This window comes from Nomascus leucogenys, chromosome 18 (assembly GCF_006542625.1).
Source record: "Nomascus leucogenys isolate Asia chromosome 18, Asia_NLE_v1, whole genome shotgun sequence".
Lineage (NCBI taxonomy): Eukaryota > Metazoa > Chordata > Mammalia > Primates > Hylobatidae > Nomascus > Nomascus leucogenys.
Window position 1 is genome coordinate 2,785,073 of NC_044398.1, and position 23,665 is coordinate 2,808,737.

At 36.6% G+C, this 23,665-nt stretch overlaps 1 protein-coding gene across 10 annotated transcripts in view; it reads left to right on the forward strand.

Moving 5' to 3' along the window:
* SNAP91 (synaptosome associated protein 91) overlaps window positions 1–23,665 on the forward strand; it is a 159,664-nt gene that overhangs the window by 114,746 nt on the left and 21,253 nt on the right. For 8 of the 10 annotated variants that reach the window (XM_012497051.2, XM_003258285.4, XM_004091097.3 and 5 more), the window contains 10 exons: window positions 1,278–1,385; window positions 2,016–2,279; window positions 2,496–2,573; window positions 2,738–2,809; window positions 3,215–3,298; window positions 4,461–4,544; window positions 13,209–13,343; window positions 14,985–15,134; window positions 19,530–19,560; window positions 20,454–20,565. In XM_012497051.2, coding sequence (XP_012352505.1) covers window positions 1,278–1,385; window positions 2,016–2,279; window positions 2,496–2,573; window positions 2,738–2,809; window positions 3,215–3,298; window positions 4,461–4,544; window positions 13,209–13,343; window positions 14,985–15,134; window positions 19,530–19,560; window positions 20,454–20,565 — 1,118 coding nt within the window. The remainder of the gene's footprint in view (window positions 1–1,277; window positions 1,386–2,015; window positions 2,280–2,495; window positions 2,574–2,737; window positions 2,810–3,214; window positions 3,299–4,460; window positions 4,545–13,208; window positions 13,344–14,984; window positions 15,135–19,529; window positions 19,561–20,453; window positions 20,566–23,665) is intronic. The other 2 variants (XM_030799173.1, XM_030799174.1) reach the window with 2 other exon arrangements.

Genomic DNA, 23,665 nt, shown 5'->3' on the forward strand with positions numbered 1-23,665 from the left:
GTAGCACTTCCCAAGTATATATGACAAGTTATTTTCATGACTGAAGGAACAGTGTTCCAGGAAACATGGGTAGATATTGCGGAAGACAGTATTTGGGGATGGGAAGTCTAGCAGGTAAGTGACAGGTTCTAGGTGGGTGCTGGTCCCCACTCTCCAGGGTTTTCTTCTCCTAAGTCTGTCATGCTTATCATGGCTGGATTCCTTCTGTACTTTTGAAACTATAGCATCTCTATGCAAGCTCAAAGACTTTTTACCTTAATTAACATTGTTTGTTGGTAGAAACACACTGGGAAGCATTTGTACACATCAGCCATTTGTAAAGTGGGCATTTATAAACTGTGGCTGCTTATATGTTAATGATATTCTATAAATAATAATACACTTGTAGTCTTAAAATGTGAAACTATAGTTTTAATCTGTTGAAAATAGATTATTTTCCAAATAACTAGAAAAATATAATTGCATTATGGTATCATACCCTATTTTTATCTCTTTATGTCTTTAAAATAAGTTATTGGTTATGTTTGAAAATGCTTTTCAAGGATAGTGAAGACTTTAACACTTAGGAATGCTTAGTAAACTTAGTAAGAGTGTTTCATACTCTTTCATACTTAGTAAACCTTAGTAAACTTAACACTTAGGAATGCTTAGTAAATCTTAGTAAAATTATTGCTTATGTTTGAAAATGCTTTTCAAGGATAGTGAAGACTTAACACTTAGGAATGCTTTGTAAACCTTTCATGTTAACGCTGTAATTTTGCCTGTACTAGATTATAAAAAATCTTAAAACTAGAATTATTTACATTGCCATTGTATATTTAATTTTATTGGCATTAAAGAAGATATTATGTTTGCTAGAAACTATGAGACAGGGACATTTTAATAACACAGTGAATCAGTGTTACCTGGACATGAAAGTTTAATGTCTTAAATTACATAATTAAAATATTTTTTATTTTAATTTTTACATCCATTAATTTCTAATGATACATAAAACATGCTTCTCAGAGCCCTTATACAATGAGAATCTCATTACCTTTTGGATCCTATTAGGCCTCAGCAGTATCAACACTATATCACTTGCATGTTAACTAACATGAAGGTGTGCAAAGAATAATTGTTTTGTGACCACCAACAGTGCATGGGCCATAAAAATGCATTTTTAAAAATTCATGTTGTATAAGGGAGCCTTCTTCACAATTTAACTTGGTTCTTTTACTATATTTTCTTCTCTTTTTATTCTTTTAATTTCTACTGTTTTAAAAACCGCACCCAAGATGCCTTTGCAGCTTCTCCTGGGGAGGCCCCTGCAGCATCCGAAGGGGCCGCCGCACCAGCTACCCCAACCCCTGTAGCAGCAGCACTTGATGCATGTTCAGGAAATGGTGGGTTTAAAGTCATTAGCCAGTCTGTTATTTTTCTGTCCTAATGTAAAACCCCTGTAGTTAGAAGAGGCCATATGTTTTTCTAATTTTATTTTCTTCTGAGTATAAAGTATCATTCATCATAACTGAATAAATAATCCAGCATTTAAAACATTAAGACAATGAAGTACATACTTATCAAAATTGACAATTTCTTAAGATTGACAATTTTTGTCAGTGCAAGTATGCTGTCTTAATGTTTTTCTTCTAATGCTATATTGTACTCTTCTGTAACATTGAGTTCAAATATATTGGCATGTTTTAATGAATTTTCAAAGCTACCAGATTGACCAAATTAAGTGAAGATTTGAAGGATAGCAATCTCTGATCCTAGACTGTAGGTTAATCTTACAGCACTTTGCAAAGTGCTTTAGTTTGCTAACTTGTGGTACCTACTAAGTTTTCCTTTTTCTTTAGAAAAACATCCTAATCACTAACCCCTGCCAGTAGGATAGTAATTAAATCCAAGGAGCCTCACACTTAGCTAGTGTGTAAATATCTGTGTAGGGTATCTCTTGCCATAGTTATGATGCTGTCTCTTGTCTCTTTCCTTACTGATGCTGTGTGTGTCTCCACTTTCCTTTCCAAAAGACCCCTTTGCCCCGTCTGAAGGTAGTGCAGAGGCTGCACCTGAGCTGGACCTCTTTGCAATGAAGCCACCTGAGACCAGTGTTCCTGTAGTTACCCCTACAGCTAGCACAGCCCCTCCGGTTCCCGCAACTGCTCCTTCTCCTGCTCCTGCCGTTGCAGCTGCTGCTGCTGCCACTACCGCTGCCACCGCCGCTGCCACCACCACTACCACCACCTCTGCTGCCACCGCCACCACTGCTCCTCCTGCTCTAGATATCTTTGGTGGTAATTTTTTGTTATTGTTGTCGACGTCTCCGTCTAGTGGATTGAATTCTGGTCCTTGAGATATACTGCATGAAGACTGTGTAATTAAATGGTTCTCTAGAAACCATTTGCTGCTTAATTCAGAGTTCTTCAAAGTGCTAATTCAGGACTGGGAAGTGATGCTGTGTCAGGCTTATTGTTCAAGTTGAGTAAAGGCATGTGTGTTCTTGGTCTTAGATTTATTTGAGTCCGCTCCTGAAGTTGCTGCAGCGCCTAAGCCAGATGCTGCTCCTAGCATAGACCTGTTTGGTACAGGTAAAACCAAAGCAACCCTTTTTTTTCACTTTAGTTTCTTAGATGTTTTCCTCATTAAGCTCTTTGTACTCACCTGTGATAATGCATTTGTTAGATTTTTGACTTTGATTTCAGCTTTCTGCTACTTACCTCTGCTTGGTTTTGGTTTGTTTCACTTTTGGAAGATGCTTTCTCCTCTCCACCACAAGGGGCCTCTCCTGTGCCTGAGAGTTCTCTCACTGCTGACCTCTTATCCGGTGAGTGCTTTGCCAAGGTCAGGCCTTCAGAGTTGTCTTGTGGGAGTAATGCATGGAGAGAAGGATATAACATGTGGGTTTTTCTTGAGTTCTTTTAAATTTAAAATGTACTTGAAAAGAAAAACTCACTCTTGGGACCATCATCAACCATTGAGGGTTAATATTTCAAATTTAAGGCTAGTGAAAATTTTTTTCACACTGAAACCTCTGACCTCAAGGAGTCAATTTTATTTTGTTCTGGAGAGTGTGTATTTTAAAATCCATTTGCTTTTCCTTAACTGTTAAGATTGTCCAGTCTTTCTGCCTGGAGTGAACCATGAAATCCCAAGATGCCATTTGTCAGGTCTCATTGTTTTCTTTTCCTTTGGGTGACATGCACTTTTTCCTGTCTGTGCTTCACTGCAGTGGATGCATTTGCAGCACCATCTCCTGCAACCACTGCCTCGCCAGCAAAGGTGGATTCTTCAGGTGTCATAGACCTTTTTGGGGGTGCGTATTTCTCCTCCATCAACACTTAAGGAATCTTTTTTTCTTCAGATAATTTTTAGTCTATTTTATTATATTTCACCATTTTTTCTTTAGGCTATATAAAATTCTATCTCTTAAATGTAAACTTGAGTTTTTAAGGTCATTTTCATTTCTTCGTCATCATCATCTTCATCCTCATCATTTCATCATAACTTTCAGTGCATGACCTAACAAAACACATAATTTTTCACTTGATGTTTCCAACTTTTTGTTCTTTGTCCTAATGTAGAATTACCTGACTGGAATTTCCTTCAACTGTTCTTCCTTGGTGATCCTGATCTGTTGGCTAAATCAACATCTCTAAGTTCTTAAAAGCCAAATAAACATGACCTATTAATAGATAATTTAGAAATGAAAACAAGCCAGTTAAAACTGAAAGCATAAGTCTAGATGTTGTACCTTATTCTTTAGGTTTATTTATAATGTTTTGCTATCCTTACAAAGAGTTAGAAGGATTGGAAAATGTGTTGCTGATTTAAATATATTTCCCTCTTCCTTTATGTGTTATCTGAGGGCAGGAAGATGTACTGAATTAACTCTTGAGCTTGAATACTATCCTTAGAAAGCTTAACCCACATTGAGTACCTCCTGTACATTGAAGCATCGTGGACATTCCATGATGGGTACATGAGGAATACAAAGATGTTGCAGTGTCTGACATTGAGGGGCTCAAGACTTGTGTCAAATAAACACTAAACCTTGACATGTAGGTACAAATCATATTGCTGCTCCTTGAATTAAGTTTATTAATTTTTTAAACATTTAATAGAATTCTAAATGGAAAAATTCTGTTGTATTACCTTTAGGTAAAAAGTTTAAAACCTTGCTTCTGTTTTGACAGATGACAGGGTTTAGTCCAAAAATTTTATTCTTAGAAAAAAAAAAAAAAGAATTCCCTTAATCTTACAAAGAGGTATTACTTGTTAATATTTTAGAACTCTTTTTGAGCGAATAAACCAGTCAGAGCATAATTCAATTCATGTGATCATTTCACACACCCACAAAAGACAAGCTCACTGTACACTGTCATGTCTCTGCATTTCTCTACATAATACTAAAATTACTTACTGTACTTACTTTTTACACTTTCTTACTTTTCCGCTGCACAATGGATAACGGATAGATGCATTTGGAAGTAGTGCTTCTGAACCCCAACCTGCATCTCAGGCTGCTTCTAGTTCATCAGCATCTGCAGACCTACTAGCTGGTAATTAAATTAAAATGGTATTTTGTAGAAGTTAAAGTTGGATATATTTTTATAAGTAGCAATTATAAAAATTACATAAATTGCAGGGTTCATGTTTTCTTTTTCTTTCAAGACATGAAATTGAGGGAGGGGGCAAGTATTGAAAAACTGACTATTGGGTACTATGCTTATTACTTGGGTGACAGGATCAATCATACCCCAAACTTCAGCATCTCGTAGTACACCCATGTAACAAATCTGTACTTGCCCCCTGCAAATCTAAAACAAAATTGAAATTATTTTTAAAAAAATAATTTTAAAAGACATGAAATTGAAAATTAAGTCATTGTACAATAGAAGTTTGATTATTTCTCAGGGTTTTATGAAACTAGTCTTAAAGTTGCAGCTGTATACAAGCCACCTTTGTGGCTTCTTGGATGCTCCAAATCTGCCTTATTTTCAGCCAACGTGTTTCCTTTAGATTTTTTAAAAGGTAATGTGCTTATGTAACAATTTTTGTCTTGTAATGTCTATGCCCATCTTTTTTTAAAGGAATTTGTGGGGAAATGTACCATGATGTTTGAAAATACATTTCATAATACATGAATCACTCCAGGAGAAACTGTTACAGACTCCTACCATTGGGTCAAAACTGCTATTACATAGACCACTGTTTTTTTTTTTTTTAACAAGTTGATCATTTTTCTATGTGAAAACTCATGGGGTGATCTCAGTTCAACAGGGTCATGGTGTGAAATAGATTGGTACAGTTTGCCTAGGATTACTGCTTGTGGCCCAAGTAGTATATATAGAATAAAAGGAAACAGTTCAAGGACTCAAAAACAGTAAAAGCCAACTATTGCTCTTCCTTGGGAGCAAGATAAAGTGTGTGCTTAGTGATAGCCTTGACCTAGAAATTATTATTTTCATAAGCAAAGCATTATGAAAGACCAGTTGCAAGACCACAGTAGTAAGTTTAAGTTCAGATCATTAGTCAAACTCACAAGACATTGTTGGCTGACCTTACTCTGATTTTACTTAGACAGGTACATAACAGGAAGCACAACAGTAGTATCACAGAGGACTCAGTCACTCAGATGCAGCTTCTGAGGGCCCTCCACAGTCACCACAAGGGATGAATTTTGGTCCTAAGGTTGACAAGGGGCTGACGAGAGCATGGGTCACATCACCACTGGGAAGCTGCCATGCATGTCTGAAGTCTTTCATCTTAAATACTGTGCTAGTGCTAGCCATGTAGACCTTGACAGAGCGTATGAACAGTTCCCTTTTTTAGTGTGGATATAGCCCATAAAGTTACAAGTTATACAATAAACAATCCTGGCACCAGGCACAGCAAGCTAAGGAACATTTATTCTTGGATTAGTAGTAATGGCAGATGTTAAAGGACCCTCATCAGCCTTCAGAGTTGTAAGAAGTTTGAGTTGAGGTCAGATCTTTCCTCAGGAAGCTAAAGCAGGTAGTCATAGCCCAGCTGTTAACCTTTCCTTCCATAAGTAATTCAGACCAGCTATTTCGCAGCCTTTCCCACGGGCAATAGTTCCCTAGTGTCTTTCCCATCCTTTCCAGACTACCTTGATCAAACATAACAGTCTTGCGTGCTGAAACCATTCGTACCAGTGACTACCACTAGGTATTTTCCTCAACACTGAAGAACCAGGGCCCCACCGTGATACTGCTGAGAACTTTGGAAGTTGCGGAGATTATAAGAGGCAGTACGCTTAACACAAACCACAGCTGGTTACTGGGGGAAATAAACTGCTAGTTTGCCTGGCTTTTATCCAGGCCTAGATATTCTTACATCAGCTTCCAATTGGCTACAGAAACTTTCAAACTCTTACTAAACCAATAAACTTCATATTCATTTTGGGGTTTCAGCAATAAGATTTTAACATGCCACAGAAACAGCATAGTTTTAATGGCTATTTGGGGGATCATGACCTTGTTAACTTTAAAATGAGATTAGTGATTACAAACATTTTGCTTTGAAGTTATAATTAAGATTAAAACGGCCCGTAAAATCAAATGTTCTGGCCTTTCGCAGAAGCCTATGAATTATTTCTTACTCTCCTGGGTGTCCCATCCCCTGCCACAGATCTCAAATGGGGACTTGAAGCCTACCAGACAGGAGCCTGGCAGAGCGGTCAGCCACTGTTGACCACCTCCAGTGCTGCACGGCCACATTGTCTACTCCAGGATCCTCCTCCATTGTGGCCTCTCTATGTCCTCCAAGGCTAGACCCTGAGATACTGTGTTTCTCAAAGAGCCGAGGACACTAGAAACTGGAGCTGAAAGGCCAGTCAAAGCCTGTGGGAAAAGGGAGTGTTCCCATCCAATTCCAAGTTAGAGGTCAGTAACAGAGGCAAGAGATTTGACCCTGGGGGATGCAATAAAAATCTAAAAACACATCTAGAACAAGCCTGAAGGGGTTTGTCACCTTCTGCCAGGTTTAACTGCACATACCTGTGCCACAACTGCACAGCCTGGTATATGGACAGGTCCAGCAGGGGAAGTGTACAAAAAAAGTATGTTAGTTCACTTTACAAAAAATAAAATTATTCAATTCTGTCGTCCATTCTGAAATCTTATTAAAATGGGGTAGAAAACAGGAGAAAATCATCAATGAAAGTACCCAATGTCATCTACATAGGTCTCATTTACTGTACACTTTCCATTTCTTTTACTGCATCTTCTTGTGACTCTTTCAGTGATAGGCAAAGTTACATATTGTGTACACTTTCTTATTTCTCTCTTTTCTATTTAAATAATATTCAATGTAAATCAGTACAGATGAATTTTAATGTCTCATTTGCTTTCAAAACAATTCTTGTAATTTAATGTATACATATGTCAGTGCCTGATTTATTTGGCACAATGTGAACTATTATTTCACCTTATATCCTGATATAAGGGGTTGGGCGCAGTGTCTCACAATCATAATCCCACTACTTTGGGAGGCCGAGATGGGCAGATCACTTGAAGTCAGGAGTTCAAGCCAGCCTGGCCAACATGGTGAAACACTAGTCTCTACTAAAAACAAAAAACAAAAATAAGCTAGCATTAGAAATTTTAACTTACTTTTAATTTCCGTAGGGCTTAATTTTGGGGGCTAATTTTTCATACTTCCCTGTTTTCTTATAGAAAAATATTTCTCACACTTGTTCAAGTATCAAAGCATAAGGAAGTCATATTCTCACTAAAGAACATCATGGAATATTAATATAATTCTATCCTGTGAACTAGGAGCAAGTTTCCTAGCCAAAAACAAAAAAATGAAAAATGAAAAAAATTCTGCTAATAAACAGAATATAAAACCACAGTCACATTTATATATGTAACCTAGCTGACAATTGGCTGTTTCTGAGTTTTCACAATTCTCATACATTTTTATTTAATACATATTAAGTAGGACAAATATTTGGGGCACTGTGTATAGTAATTTGCAGTGAAGCTTAGCATTTGTATTATAGTTGTGTCTGTGTTTATTTGGGGGAGGGATCAGCTAAGTCCATAGTCTGTTGAAACTAAGAGGATTTTTAAAAAAAATAAATGAGCCTAGTCATAGGTAACAAGCCCACAAATATGATCAGAATCAAAGAGAGAGAAGAGAGAAAAAGATTCTCTAGAATACTGTGATTGCCTTTAGTAATAAAACTGTTTTGAGAAAGAATGAAAGAGAAAAATAATATGCAGACACTGTCATGGGAGGTTTAGACTGTTCAAAGGGAACCTTGGTCACTGGACTAAGGACTCTTTCCCCATGCCTAAGATTAGATTTTTTTGAGTGAATACATTTACGTGTGAATCATAAAGATAAGGCAATAAATATATGATATAATTAAATGTTAAAATGATTTTAGAGATTTTAAACTAAACATTAAGAACCATTTTAAAATTGAGGCGAAAGCTTTGTTAAAAACTGGTATTATTTTGAAACTTGAAAACAAAGACTAACTAGATAGTCTCTTGAAAATGAACCTATCTGTCATAAAAACTATTCTTCTTCTTTATTCAAATTCAGTTTTAGAACTGTCAGATAATACCAGTTCCAGAATTAAACAGCACTTGAAATATTTCCTTAGTCTTCTTGTACCCCTTGAGTAAAAATTTTAAGGTGTTTGGTGCATGCAGTATAGTGAAATGATATAAAATTCTGGAGAGGACAGCTTCCAATGAGGCCAGACTAGAAAAATCATTATCAAAATAATGAAGAAAGGAAGGAATGGGGGGACGGGGGAAGCAGAGGGGAGAATCCATAACAACAATGAGTAATTCTCTCCAAGCCATTGAGATTACTGGTAGGATACAGATATTATCCATATCTCAGGTAGTATCTGAATGAAAACTTGAAAGTTAAGTTTTTAAATAATAAAAGTAAATATTTCATACAGTGAAGAGTAAAGCTGTCAAACTGCTCAAAATATACCAACCGAAAATACAGATGTTTGAAAGCTAGAGGCAGATTACTGGATGACAAAGGTAAAAATGGACTGTTAAGGAAGTTAGGTGTGTTGAGGAATATGCCTAACATCTGAGGTTGGCATCAAGCAGGACAACCATGTTTTTCCATCATAGACACAATTTTAGGGTGACTGCACCATAAATCTCTACTAGTATAAGAGAATTTCACATTCTATCTTTAATTGCAAAGACAGGGGACTATATGGTCCAGCCTATGAGGCCCTTTGTAGTTTTGCATTTGTTCTCTTAACCACATTAATTGCTTAAAATGAGCCACAGAAGTCCTTGAACTGAATTTAAAATACAAACATACCCAGTGTGGAATTAAAAAGTAACAATTTCCTATAAAAGGCAAAGGTCTACAGAGGATCAGTTCTGTCATCCTGTGTGGGAGTGTCTTTAGCAGTAGTTTTAAAATTGCACTGTTGCGGCCGGGCACGATGGCTCATGCCTGTATAATCCGAGCACTTTGTGAGGCCGAGGCGGGCAGATCACAAGGTCAGGAGATCGAGACCATCCTGGCCAACATGGTGAAACCCTGTCTCTACTAAAAATACAAAAATTAGCTGGGTGTAGTGGCACACGCCTGTAATCCCAGCTACTTGGGAGGCTGAGGCAGGAGAATGGCTTGAACCCAGGAGGCAGAGATTGCAGTGAGCCACGGTGGCGCCATTGCACTCCAGCCTGGTGACAGAGCGAGACTCCAGCTCAAAAAAGAAAAAAAAATTGTACTCTTGCAACTGAAACAATATGATGTGTTATATAGACTATGTAGACTACGACAGTCAGACTTGATATATCTGAATCAATAGAACTTAATTAAGAGTGTAGGCTACTCCCCTTTAGAATAATACATTCGTAAGACTAATCATCTGTGATTAAAAAGCAGTGTATCAACAGATGGTTGAGTACCTGAAAACAGTTTGCTCTTAGTTATAGTGTAGGACAGTTCAAATATGATTACAGGACGCACAAAAGCCTTACTCTGTTTCCAATTCCATTCCATAGAGCACCTTTCTTTTTGTTTTTGTTTTTATTTTTTTAAGCAACAAGGTCACCCTCTGTTGCATAGGCTGGAGGGCATTGGTGTGAACATAGCTCACTGCAGCCTTGAACTGATGAGCTAAAGCAATCCTCCCACTTCAGCCTCCTGAGCAACTGGGACTACAGGCACATGCCATCATGCCCCCTGGCTAATTTATATATGTTGATATATATAGATAGATATATAAAAATGAGGTCTCACTGTATTGACCAAGCTGGTCTCAAACTCCTGGCTTCAGGTGATCCTTCTGCCACAGCCTCCCCGAATGCTGGGATTACTGGCATGAACCACCATACCCACCTAAATGTCTTTCTTAATATAAATTAGAACCACATAGAAAGATAAGTTGTTTAGGTTTTTCTATTAACTATATTCCAGGGCCCTAAAACTTTTCAGTTAGTTACCAGGGGGAATTCCTCAAACTCTTCATGAATGACTGTAATGTTCCTGTTTAGTTCTTCATTATTGCAATTATTTTTTTGAGATAATCAGTTGGTCATTTTATATCACTTAATAGCTGTTTAATTATTCTAGGCTTGTGAGGGCACTTACTTCATAAGAACCGAGTATAATGGGAAAAAGTCATCCTGCCAGATCTCAACAATTTTATAAATGTATAGGAAGGTTACCACTACAGCATTTTTTCTGGATGCGAGAAAGAGGCTGTGTGGTACAGTGGCAAAGAATCCAGACTCTGGAGAATTCCTGTTTGGAATCCTGGATCTGCCATTTGCTTTCATATGACCTTAGACAAATTGTCTAACATCTCTGACCACAGCTTTCTCATCTTTGAACCTCATGGGGTTGTTATAAGGATTAGATAAGCTAATGTGTGTTTTAGATTGAACTGTTTAAAACTGCTGATTTTCTGGGATCAAAACAGTCAAATATCAGCCATTCGTGTCGTTCATAGGGTTCACCCTAAAAAAGGAAACCTAGAACAGTGCCTGGCACTTGGTGAGTCCTGGGCCAATGTTGGCTTACCCTAAATTTTCTTAGAGAAGGCACTATTTTTTTTTTCAGTGAACAGCTTTATTTATTCACCTATAGATGTGATCTTAGCATAAAGTGGAAATAGCACTAAGCAGAGTGTCCTAGGTAAATGCACTCTTTTTCCTCTTTTTACTGAATCTTACCAGTGTGTTAACTTCTCTTTGAGTCATTTCTTCTAGCCATGAGATGACAGGATGGAATCAGATGATCCTGAGGCCCTTTCCAACACTAATATGCTGTGATTCTAAAATAAATTGTCCTTTCCATGGCCAAGTTTTAAGAAGTCAAGAGTCAAGTTTTCTCCACATTCACCTATAGAAAGAGAATCACAACATAGAACAGTTGCCTAAATTAACCAGACAAATTCCAACTTGAGGTACGGGATAATGTTTTTTAAAAATCAACATTAATACAGCCACCGATCTTCCTAAAATCAAAATGGTCACATTCACAAAAATAATTACTTTTAATCTGCCTTGGCTGGGCCAAGCTCTTACTGATTTAGAGAATGTCTTCTTCAGTAAAGAAAGTTACATGATACTTGTGCCATTCAAATACTAAAATCACTTAAAGTAGCCATCATGAACTGTAAAGATCATCTAATAAAAAAGTTTTTTTCCAAATTAAAATTTTTTCATACGCATATGAGGAAAGCCTAAACCCACATCACTGTCCATTTCTAGGAATAACATAACTCAAACAGCATTGCCACCTGCTTTAGAAAATAGTAGATAATTTTAGTGGAAATCATTTTCAAAATTTTAAATGGATTCTGTGGAATGTAAACTTAAGGATGTTTTTTGAAACATTGTTTTTGCAAGCAGTTTGTGAAGAAGAGACAATGTGGCTGGATTTGAAAGGAATATATACTTAAACTTTGTATAGGAATTACTTCTGGTAGTAATAAATTCTTTTATAATAGAACATCATCCAGTGTCTTGTTAAGAAATCACTTCCCTCACAGGTTGTATATTTTTGTTCAGCAGCAATACAGAGTGATCTCTGCTTCTGTTTCTGTCTCTTGATTGAGAGAAATGTTTTGCTTACAGCCGTCAAAGGATAAATACTTAATCTGAGGTTGGATTACTTTACAGTAGTCTTTGATTTGTCCTCACCTTTTATATTCAAAAGTGTCCTTCATTTAATAAACACTAATTCAGTGTTTTAGGCACTGTGCAGGATATTAGTGGAAAAAAACGTGAGTCCTTGGCCTCAAAAAGCCATCTGGGGTTGGAGTCGGGGCAGTGGGGATAAATACATGTAATGAGAGTAGCAGGGGGCCATGTACCAGGTGCTGAGGATACTCGGCATGTATATGGGGATGTGGGTGGGATGCAGCTGGTAGTGGGTAGCAGTGTGAGGGCAAGGAAGTCCTCCCAGAGCAGACATCTGACACTGCGAGTGGCGGATCACTGCTGCATCCTGCTTTGCTGCGGGGGCCAGTGAGTAGAGACAGAAGGACCTGATCACTATACAAAGGAATTCAAATTATATGAATTGAAAAATTATGGGAAGCTGATAGAAGATTTTGGAGAAGTAACTTTGTCAACATTTTCCACTTGGAAAGATCACTCTGGCTGCACTGTGAAGACTAGATTGGAGGAGATCTAGACTAGAGACAGGGTGCCATCGCACTCCATGACTGTTCATGAATCCAGAGAGCAGGGTTGCGGGGGCCTGCACTGGTGGTAACGGCAGTGGGGCTAGAACATGTATGATAGATGTTAAAGATTTGATGTGTATTTTTATTATTTGTTTTGCATTTTATTATAATTTGCAGTAAACATTTTCTAGAAACTGGATATTATGATTTGAAGAACAAAATTTCAATGTAATGAGACTGTCTGAATCTTAACCCTAGTGATACCTTATTTGTTTTATATACTCCATTGTAATAATAGATTTGCTTGCTATAGTTTCTCTTAATAAGGGTATACTTGTGTGCTATCTTATTTCTAATTAAATTAAATCTCTCATTAATGCATGTCAGATTTCAAAATATTATGCTTGAACAACTTTTCAGAAATGAGCTTCTCTGTTTCACTCACTGCTAATCAACATGCAGTCAATTCCTTTTCAGTTTTCTATAACTTTTTAAATTCTGTTTTTATGGCCTTTACCCACCTTTATGTTATTTCTGCTTATTTTTTTTGGAACTTTTTTTTCAGGATTTGGGGGTTCTTTCATGGCCCCTTCCCCATCTCCAGTGACTCCAGCTCAGAATAACCTGCTACAGCCCAATTTTGAGGCAGCTTTTGGGACAACGCCTTCAACTTCCAGCAGCAGCTCCTTTGATCCATCAGGTGAGGCAGTGACTTTCAAACATTCTTTTCATGTGTCCTGGTAATAAAAAAAAGTACTACCTAAGGTTAGTATGCTATCAGGAAATTTACAACAAGCAAATATTGAGTGATAATTTGGTTTATAAAACATTAATAAATCTCTCTCATTCAGTAACTTAAATTAAAATTTACAGTACGTATTGGTATCCATAAGAATAACCTGCAATCCTGTCTCTGTTTCTGTTTATTTTTAGCAGAAATCTAACTTAACCTGCACACCGTCTATTTGCATGAGCTTACATGCACATGGTTTAGAGATGGTTAAAGAAAAACAAATACTTTGTACTAAATCTTTGTACAGTGTTTGAATATGTGAACACTCCCACTGCTGTTGCTTACATCCTCTGAAGCCTGCATGGCCCTCAGTTTTATGAAGTTGAGACACAAATAGTATTCTTTGCCTGCCTTTAACCTTTCATCACTGCTGTCATTTTGTTTGTATTCTCTTCCATTCTACTCTTCCCATGCTGGGTCCTTACTACAAATTTTCACTTGGTGAGTTTTTGGCAATTAAATGTGTTTCAGAAACACCCTAAATAAATCCTCTGCCTGACAATTTGGTTGCTTCTATTGCCAGTGCCTAGTTGAATGCTGTCCTTTTTCACTTTAAAATTATTGTATAGTAGTTGTTATGGTAGATATACATAGTTTTTTGATAAAATTTTACAACTACAAAGTTTTTGACATAGAACATATTAGCAACATCTTATGCAAATGCTATGTGTCTGCATTTAGAATGGACTTTCTGTATTCTAGGAACTGAACAATTAGTAACTTATTTGGTGATCAGGAGCCATCAGTGATGCATTTGATCCCTAATACTTAAAATAGTATTTAATTTACTTATGCTCTTAGAGTTACAACCAGAAATCATTGCTCTAATGAGAGAGAAAAAAATCAAAATTATTACTTTTAAAATGTGATCAACTTTTTCATGTACCTATTACTAGATGCTGACTGTTATATCAAATATTATTTTGTTTCCTAATTTCGTAGGAAACCAAGAGGTGCATTATTTTCCCATTTAAGAATTATTTTTAAGGTAAACATTTTAGGTTTTCAGAGTAAATTATGTAGATTTCACCATAAAGCACATTAGAAGTCTTTTCGCTATTTTCTTGAATAAGAGCAACAGTGGCAATATTGAATGCCTATATAAAGCAAGCATTATAATAAACCCATGACATATATCACCTAATTTAATATTTACAACAAAGCCATGTATTGGTCATACTGTCCCCATTTACAGATGAGAAAAATAAGAAGCTCAGAGAGTAACTTTCTTAAAGTCATATAGCCAGTGAGTCATGCAGCTGAATTGAAGCCCAGTTCTGGCTGCGAAGTCTGTGTTCATTCCTGTACATTATACAGATTTTTTTTCCATCCTTGTTCATGTTCATTAGTATTTTCATACTTTATGAGTAGAGATATGTTGACATGTTCTCTTGGTGTTACAGTCATGAAAAGTGTGAATTACTTGCCTTGTTTTATAAGACTTTATATTCACTTGTTTCCATAGTATCAAAAGACAGTTTTACTTTAATTTCGCACATGATCTTTTTTTTTTTCAATTATTCTGAACCTAGTCTATTTGATTTCCAGTGTTTGATGGTCTAGGTGACCTTTTGATGCCAACCATGGCACCAGCTGGGCAGCCTGCACCTGTCTCAATGGTACCACCCAGTCCTGCGATGGCAGCCAGCAAAGCCCTTGGAAGTGATCTTGATTCATCTCTTGCCAGCTTAGTAGGCAGTGAGTAATCTATTTTTTTTTAACTGAAGCATATGTGAATTGTTTTTTGTTTCTCTCTCTCTCTCTCATCTCATATGTTTTGTTTCTGGAGTCTCTTATGGGTGAGTATGGCAGGGAGGGAATAGAAATACTTAGTGCTTTACCCAGTGCAGGTCCTTGGAAGGCAAACAGTTCCTATGCCATTGGCTCACAAGCAGTACCCATGTCATTTTAGTCTAAATTATTAAAGGTATAATCAGGGATCATATACAAGTATGAAACCAAGTGTATTATGTGTAAAAAGCACTTAACTTTCCATTTCATTTGGAAATAAGAACATAGAGTAACTTACATGAAGTATAGTATCTTTATAAATTGAGTATCCAGCTGAGTTTCAGTCATTTGTTCAACAAGTATTTATTGAATACCAAGCATTCTTCCAGGCTCTAGAGATAAACCAGTGAGCAAAACAGATAAAAATGTCTGTACTTATGGCACTTAGGAAGGGCAGACACAAACTTTAAAATAAATAAATTCTATAGTGTGATAGATCATAAGTTCCATGGAGAAAAAACAGAACAGACAAAGGAGAGCTGGGAGTGCTACAGGGTAGGAGTTAGAGTAAGCCTCAACAAGAAGGTAAAATTTGAGCAAAGATTTTGAAGGTAAAGGGGTAAATAAACTATGTGATGTTCTAAAGAAGGACATCTGCAGGAAAATGAAATAGTCAGTGCAAAGGCTTTGAGGCTGAAGTTTGCCTGGCAGATTCAAGGGACATCCAAGAGATGGGTGGCTAGAGCTGAGTGAGTAAAGGTGAGAGTCCTAGGGAGGAGGGCAGCTTTTATAAAGATCGACCTTTGCTCTTAATTCTGAATTTTGTATTCATGTGAATGGGTTTACCACTGTAGATATGTAATATTATTCAAGGTAGTATCAAAAGTTTAGCAGATCACTGGTACAGACTTCTTTACCTGTGAATTTGCCTGTGGACATACATTTTGTTTTCCATTCCTTCCCTGTGATTTGAGCAACCATGAAAATGCTTTTATGACACCCGGGGAGAGGTTATTTGCATATTTCCTCCTACACAGGAGGAGGAATTTCATCTCACGAAGTGATTGCTTTCTCTGCATACTATAATGTATCCCCTTTCAGAAATAAAGGACTCATGCCTCCAGCTGCTGAGAGTGCCACCAACACACAGCCCTCAGCTGTCAACCACCTTTGAGAATGATCCCAGCTGAAAGAAGCTAACCCGCTAGAGCAATAGCCAAACAATCTTGAAAAAGAAAAAATTTGAAGCAATCGTGTTTCCAATTTCAAAACTTCTACAAAGCTACAATAATCAGGACAAATGGTACTGGAATAAGGATAGACATAGAGACCAAAGGTATAGAATAAAGATCCCAGAAATAAACCCATGTATATAATCAAATGATTTTTGACAAGGGTACCAAGACCATTCAGTGAGGGAAAAGACATTCTTTTCAGGAGAAAAAAATTGGGGAAAGACTAAATAACCTCATGAAAAAGAATGAAATTTTACCCTTTACTTATACAAAAAAAATTAATTCAAAATAAGTCATACAACCAAATGTAAGAACTAAATCTATACAACTTTTAGAAGAAAACCTAGGAGTAAATCTTTATGACCTGAGATTAGGTTATGTTGGGTTGCTTAGATGTGACACCAAAAGTACAAGAAACAAAAGAAAAAATAGATAAATAGGAATGTATCAAAATTTAATACTTTTGTGCAGTAGACAATACCATTAAGAAAGTGAAAGGACAAACCATAGAATGGGAGAAAATATTTGCAAATCATTTATCAGATAAGAGACTTGTACTCAGAATAAAAAACTCTCACAATTCAATAATGAAAACACAAATAATGCAATTTTTAAAATGGCAAAGAATTTATTTGAATAGACCTTTTGACCCAAGCACCCTATATTCTCCAAAGAATATATACAGATGGCCAATATGCACGTGAAAAGATGCTCACTGTTATTCATCAGTGAAATGCAAATCAAAACCAAATAAGATATCACTTTATACCCAATAGGATGGAGATAATTAAAAAGGCATATAACCAGTCTTGATGAGGATATGGAAAACTTGAAACCCATAGACATTGCTGGTAAAAATGTAACATGGTTTAGCTGCTATAGAGAGAAGTCTGATAGTTACTCAAAATGTTAAACATGGATATCGTATGACTCAGCATTTCCACTCTTAGGTGTATGGAGTGGAAGTGAAAATGTGTATGCACACAAAAACTTGTACATGAATGTTTATAGTATCGTTATTCATAATAGCCAAAAAGTAGACAACCCTAATGTTCATCACTTGATGAATGGATTAAAAAACATGATATATCTACATAATGAAATCTTATTTGGCAATAAAAAGAAATGAAGTACTGATACATGCTACAACTGGATTTACTGTGAAAACATGCCAAGTGAAAGAAGTTGGTCACAAAAGACTATGTATTTTCATATATGATTCCATTTATATGAAATGTCCAGAATAGACAAATGCATACAGACAGGAAGTAGATTGGGGCTTCAAGGGGCTGAGGGAAGTGGAGAGGAAGAGGAGTGACTGCTAGTTGGTACAGGGTTTCTTTTTGTGGTGACAAAAAAGTTCTATATTAACACTGTGAATAAACTAAAACCATTGAATTACATACTTTAAAAGGGTGAATTTTATGGTATGTGAATTGTATCTCAAGAAAAATGTTTTTATAAAACATTTTTCAGTGTTAGCTGACGCTTCTACTGAGACTGCATTGCATTCTTGCCCAATCACAGTTTCCTCTCTTCCGTTTCAAAATAAATCTCCTGCATGCTAATCTCCATCCCAGAGCCTTCTTCCCAGGAGACCTAGCTTGCAACAGAGGCCCAGGCCCTCAGGTAACTCATTCCCATCTGCCATGAAATTTGACGAGGGATTCATGTATACATGTGTAAGATACACTTCTGCTTTCTTTTGCTTTTTCACATGAACAGGCATAAATACTTGGTTTAGCTTTTTAATCACTTAATACACATATATTTAGTTTTATAGTCTAATTGAAAAATAGATTTTAAAATAAATTTTGTCTTTAAAAAAAACTAAAATTATAGGTAATCATTTTTATATTTGGTGTTCAGTTAATAGATACCTTATTCTGTTTTGTAATGCCAAGATTTGGTAAGAAATAAATATTAACTTCATCCTCTAATACATTGATTATGCACCTGACTAGGGCTGTTGTCCTGGCTGTTCCCTCTGCCTAGAAAGCTCTCACCCAGACTCTGCTCAGCTTTGCCCAACTCTCACGTCTATGAATCCTTCCCCAAGTGCCCTGTATAATATTCTCTGGCCCCATGCTTATCCTACCCCTTCAACCCCACTTACTCTGCCCTTCCTTTTCATTTTTCCATAAGCTTTCCATATCGCCTTCTAGCAGCCTATATAATTTACTTTTTAATTATTTTATCATCTGTCTGACACCATTGGAATGCAAGTTCCTCCAGGATAGGACTCTCTGACTGTTTTCTTTACTAATATGTTCCAGGTGCCTAAAACAGTGCCTGGTATATGTAGATGCTCACAGAATATTTTCTGAAGTAATAAATGAATTGATATTGGAGCAGATTGATTAAGCCAACTATGTCAAGGGATTCACAGAGCCACTGGAAGGACACATGGGACTCAGCACATCATTGTATTCACAGCTGAGATTTATTATGGAAGCAGAGGAAGGATATACAGCTGATGATAAGGGGAAAAGACAAGCAGAGTCTGGAAGAGTCCACATGCAGACTTCCTTATGCTATGTCTCTCCCTCGAGGAGAAGAACATACGCTTCACCCAGCAACAAAAATGCAGCAGCATGTGTGAGGAGTTTACACCTAAAGAAGACCTTTAGAGACTCCACACCCAGAGTATTGATTGGGCAGTGATCATGTAGGCATTTCTGCTTGGCATGTGCCAAAATTTCAGACTTGCAGAACGAAAGTGGATATTCCGCATAAACCATATCGTGTGTACAAATAGTAGTGTAGGCACAGTGATCCACTTTTATCGTTTAGGGCAAGTTTTATCCCAGTATAGAGAATAATTTACTAACCAAGTTCCCAGATAGCAGCCTTTCTAAAATAGCAGCATCAAACCTGCTGTGTTTACTCTTTTCTGGACACCAGTTGACATTCAAATGGATCCTTAAGTCTAACATGAAGTAAAAGAAAATGTTTAATTTATCAAAATATTTCCTAATATAGTTTCTTTTCTGTATAACTGAATGCAGTCATTCCTAGGCAAAATAAGGACTTTTTTATAGACTTCCGATTATTTGATCTTTTAAATGTCATATCATATAAGCTGAGTGTAGAGATTTACATTCTTTTTTCTTTTATCCATTTATAGATCTTGGAATTTCTGGTACCACATCAAAAAAGTAAGTGTTTGGAAATTATGTGATTTCCTTTTGACAATATATTTGTATTCATTTGAGACTATCAACCATTTTACTCATTGGAGTAATTATTCATTCTCATGCTAGATAATTTCACAATTGGTTTTTATTTCATCCCAGATTTGTGTTGTTGTTATTTTACTGGAAGCTCCAAACTGTTGCTTTGCAATGAAAAGGAATAATCTATTTCAATCTCCGAGATTGTCACTAAGTTATATCTAGAAATATTTCGGATTTGTGGCTTGAATATTTTAATAGCATTAAATTCTAGATTCATTACCATAGTTCTAGCTAACATGAATTTTAAAAAGTCTTTCACGGAGTATTAATTGTAAGGAAAGATAGTAAAAATGGTAAACAATATATTGTTTTTTAGATATATATTTTGTCACTGAAATTGGGACATATTTTTCAGTGGATGGTGTCTTACGATCACTGTAAGGCAGGTTGCAGTCATGATACAGTTGTGTGAAACATTCTGCTGAACCCTCTAAGATCCAGAAAGTGCCATCATCAGTGCATTTAAATTCAACAAAATCTAAGTGTACAGTATATATGATATATTTATTTGCATTTTTAATAACAAATGAATTCAGTTGGATTTTCTGACATACTTTTCTTTATAGAGGATAGGAAATTCCTATACTTATTGAGGTCCAAACTCTAAATGATTTTTTTTCAAATGCTTTTAAGCTTTCTTAGATACAGCTTGGCAAGATTCCTTTGTAAGTTTTAACTGCTGTTCTTATTACTACACCACTTGACTCAAAGAAACTGCTTTTAAACCCAAATAAAATAATCTAAGGAGCCACACACCATTTTTTTCTGATTTGTGTTTTTTTGTTTGTTTGCTTGTTTTGTATGGTTGATTTTAGGGGAGATCTTCAGTGGAATGCTGGAGAGAAAAAGTTGACTGGTGGAGCCAACTGGCAGCCGAAAGTAGCTCCGGCAACCTGGTCAGCAGGCGTTCCACCAAGTGCACCTTTGGTATGTAGCAGTCAGAGCCCAGGGCAGCGCAGGCAGTTTGCCAGTTTCCAAGTGTGTAGAGTAGGGTGCATTTTGCTAACTTTGCTGCTGACGGTGTACTTATTCCTCTGCATTGAAGAAATATTAGCAAGTAGCACTCCATCCCAGGGGGCTGCCCTCCATTCTTAGGTATGAAAACATTTGGTAGCCTCTATTTTGCTGTGGGAAGGGGGAGAGAGTAAATAAGCAAGATGCAAAAACTAAGCAAGATGCAAAAGTTACCAAAATGCACATTCCAATGACTTTATACTTAATAATGATTATGACCTTTTAAAAATTTTAAATATTTTAATTAATATTTATACTTCCATATTTGTAAAATTATGAAAATGATTTATCAAAAGCACTTAATATCATTGATCATTTTATCTATCTTCCCATATTTCTTGCCCAAATTTTCTGACTGTCTCAGTAAGTAATAACTTTTTTTCTTACCAGAAAGATTGGGCAGTTTTGTATTGTGTAAGTTCATTTTAAAATCCTATTACTTTTGCTCGCCATTTTAAAATTTGGAACTACTCACACCATCTTCTCTATAAGGTTTAAATAGATTTCATGTCTGTATTTTAAATTTCTATTAATATATTAATACTGCCATTCACTCTGGGAAAGAACACATGACTGGAAATAAAGACTAACTATTGCTTTGTGAAATTTGCTGACACAAAAAGAACGTGTTTTCAGAGTAGCAAACTGTGTAATTTTTCTATATATACTCTGTGTTTAGCAAAACTAAGCTAATCACTGTTTCCCAAATTTACTGGGAGTTTTCCACCTTTGCTTACCCTTCCACCTATCTAAATCAAACCCATCTCTAAGGCTTTCTTGATGTCATGCTTTCCTTGTTACCTGAATTCTTATCATCACCACCACCAGCCAAACAAACATGCAAGAAGTAAATTAATATAAATTCTAATTAAAAATTTTCTCCCATTCTGTAGGTTTCCTGTTCACTCTGATGGTAGTTTCTTTTGCTGTGCAGAAGCTCTTTAGTTTAATTAGATCCCATTTGTCAATTTTGGCTTTTGTTGCCATTGCTTTTGGTGTTTTAGACATGAAGTCCTTGCCCATGCGTATGTCCTGAATGGTATTGCCTAGGTTTTCTTCTAGGGTTTTTATGGTTTTAGGTCTAACATTTAAGTCTTTAATCCATCTTGAATTATTTTTTGTATAAGGTGTAAGGAAGGGATCCAGTTTCAGCTTTCTGCATATGGCTAGCCAGTTTTCCCAGCACCATTTATTAAATAGGAAATCGTTTCCCCATTTCTTGTTTTTGTCAGGTTTGTCAAATATCAGATGGTTGTAGATACGCAGCGTTATTTCTGAGGGCTCTGTTCTGTTCCATTGGTCTGTATCTGTGTTTTGGTACCAGCACCATGCTGTTTTGGTTACTGTAGCCTTGTAGTATAGTTTGAAGTCAGGTAGCGTGATGCCTCCAGCTTTTTTCTTTTGACTTAGGATTGACTTGGCAATGCGGGCTCTTTTTTGGTTCCATATGAACTTTAAAGTAGTTTTTTCCAATTCTGTGAAGAAAGTCATTGGTAGCTTGATGGGGATGGCATTGAATCTATAAATTACCTTGGGGAGTATGGCCATTTTGATGATACTGATTCTTTCTACCCATGAGCATGGAATATTCTTCCATTTGTTTGTATCCTCTTTTATTTCATTGAGCAGTGGTTTGTAGTTCTCCTAGAAGAGGTCCTTCACATCCCTTGTAAGCTGGATTCCTAGGTATTTTATTCTCTTTGAAGCAATTGTGAATGGGAGTTCACTCATGATTTGGCTCTCTGTTTGTCTGTGATTGGTGTATACGAATGCATGTGATTTTTGCACATTGATTTTGTATCCTGAGACTTTGCTGAAGTTGCTAATCAGCTTAAGGAGATTTTGGGCTGAGACGATGGGGTTTTCTAGATATACAATCATGTCGTCTGCAAACAGGGACAGTTTGACTTCCTCTTTTCCTAATTGAATACCCTTTATTTCCTTCTCCTGCCTGATTGCCATGGCCAGAACTTCCAACACTATGTTGAATAGGAGTAGTGAGAGAGGGCATCCCTGTCTTGTGCCAGTTTTCAAAGGGAATGCTTCCAGTTTTTGCCCATTCAGTATGATATTGGCTGTGGGTTTGTCATAGATAGCTCTTATTATTTTGAGATACGTCCCATCAATACCTAATTTATTGAGAGTTTTTAGCATGAAGGGTTGTTGAATTTTGTCAAAGGCCTTTTCTGCATCTATTGAGATAATCATATGGTTTTTGTCGTTGGTTCTGTTTATACACTAGATTACGTTTATTGATTCACGTATGTCGAACCAGCCTTGACAAAGGGCTAATATCCAGAATCTACAATGAACTCAAACAGATTTACAAGAAAAAAACAACCCCATCAAAAAGTGGGCAAATGATATGAACAGGCACTTCTCAAAAGAAGACATTTATGCAGCCAAAAAACACGTGAAAAAATGCTCATCATCATTGGCCATCAGAGAAATGCAAATCCAAACCACAATGAGATACCGTCTCACACCAGTTAGAATGGTGATCATAAAAAAGTCAGGAAACAACAGGTGCTGGAGAGGATGTGGAGAAATAGGAACACTTTTACACTGTTGGTGGGACTGTAAACTAGTTCAACCATTGTGGAAGTCAGTGTGGTGATTCCTCAGGGATCTAGAACTAGAAATACCATTTGACCCAGCCATCCCATTACTGGGTATATACCCAAAGGACTATAAATCATGCTGCTATAAAGACACATGCACACGTATGTTTATTGCGGCACTATTCACAATAGCAAAGACCTGGAACCAACCCAAATGTCCAACAATGATAGACTGGATTAAGAAAATGTGGCATATATACACCATGGCATACTATGCAGCCATAAAAAATGATGAGTTCATGTCCTTTGTAGGGACATGGATGAAGCTGGAAACCATCATTCTCAGCAAACTATCGCAAAGACAAAAAACCAAACACCGCATGTTCTCCCACTCATAGGTGGGAATTGAACAATGAGAACACTTGGACACAGGAAGGGGAACATCACACACC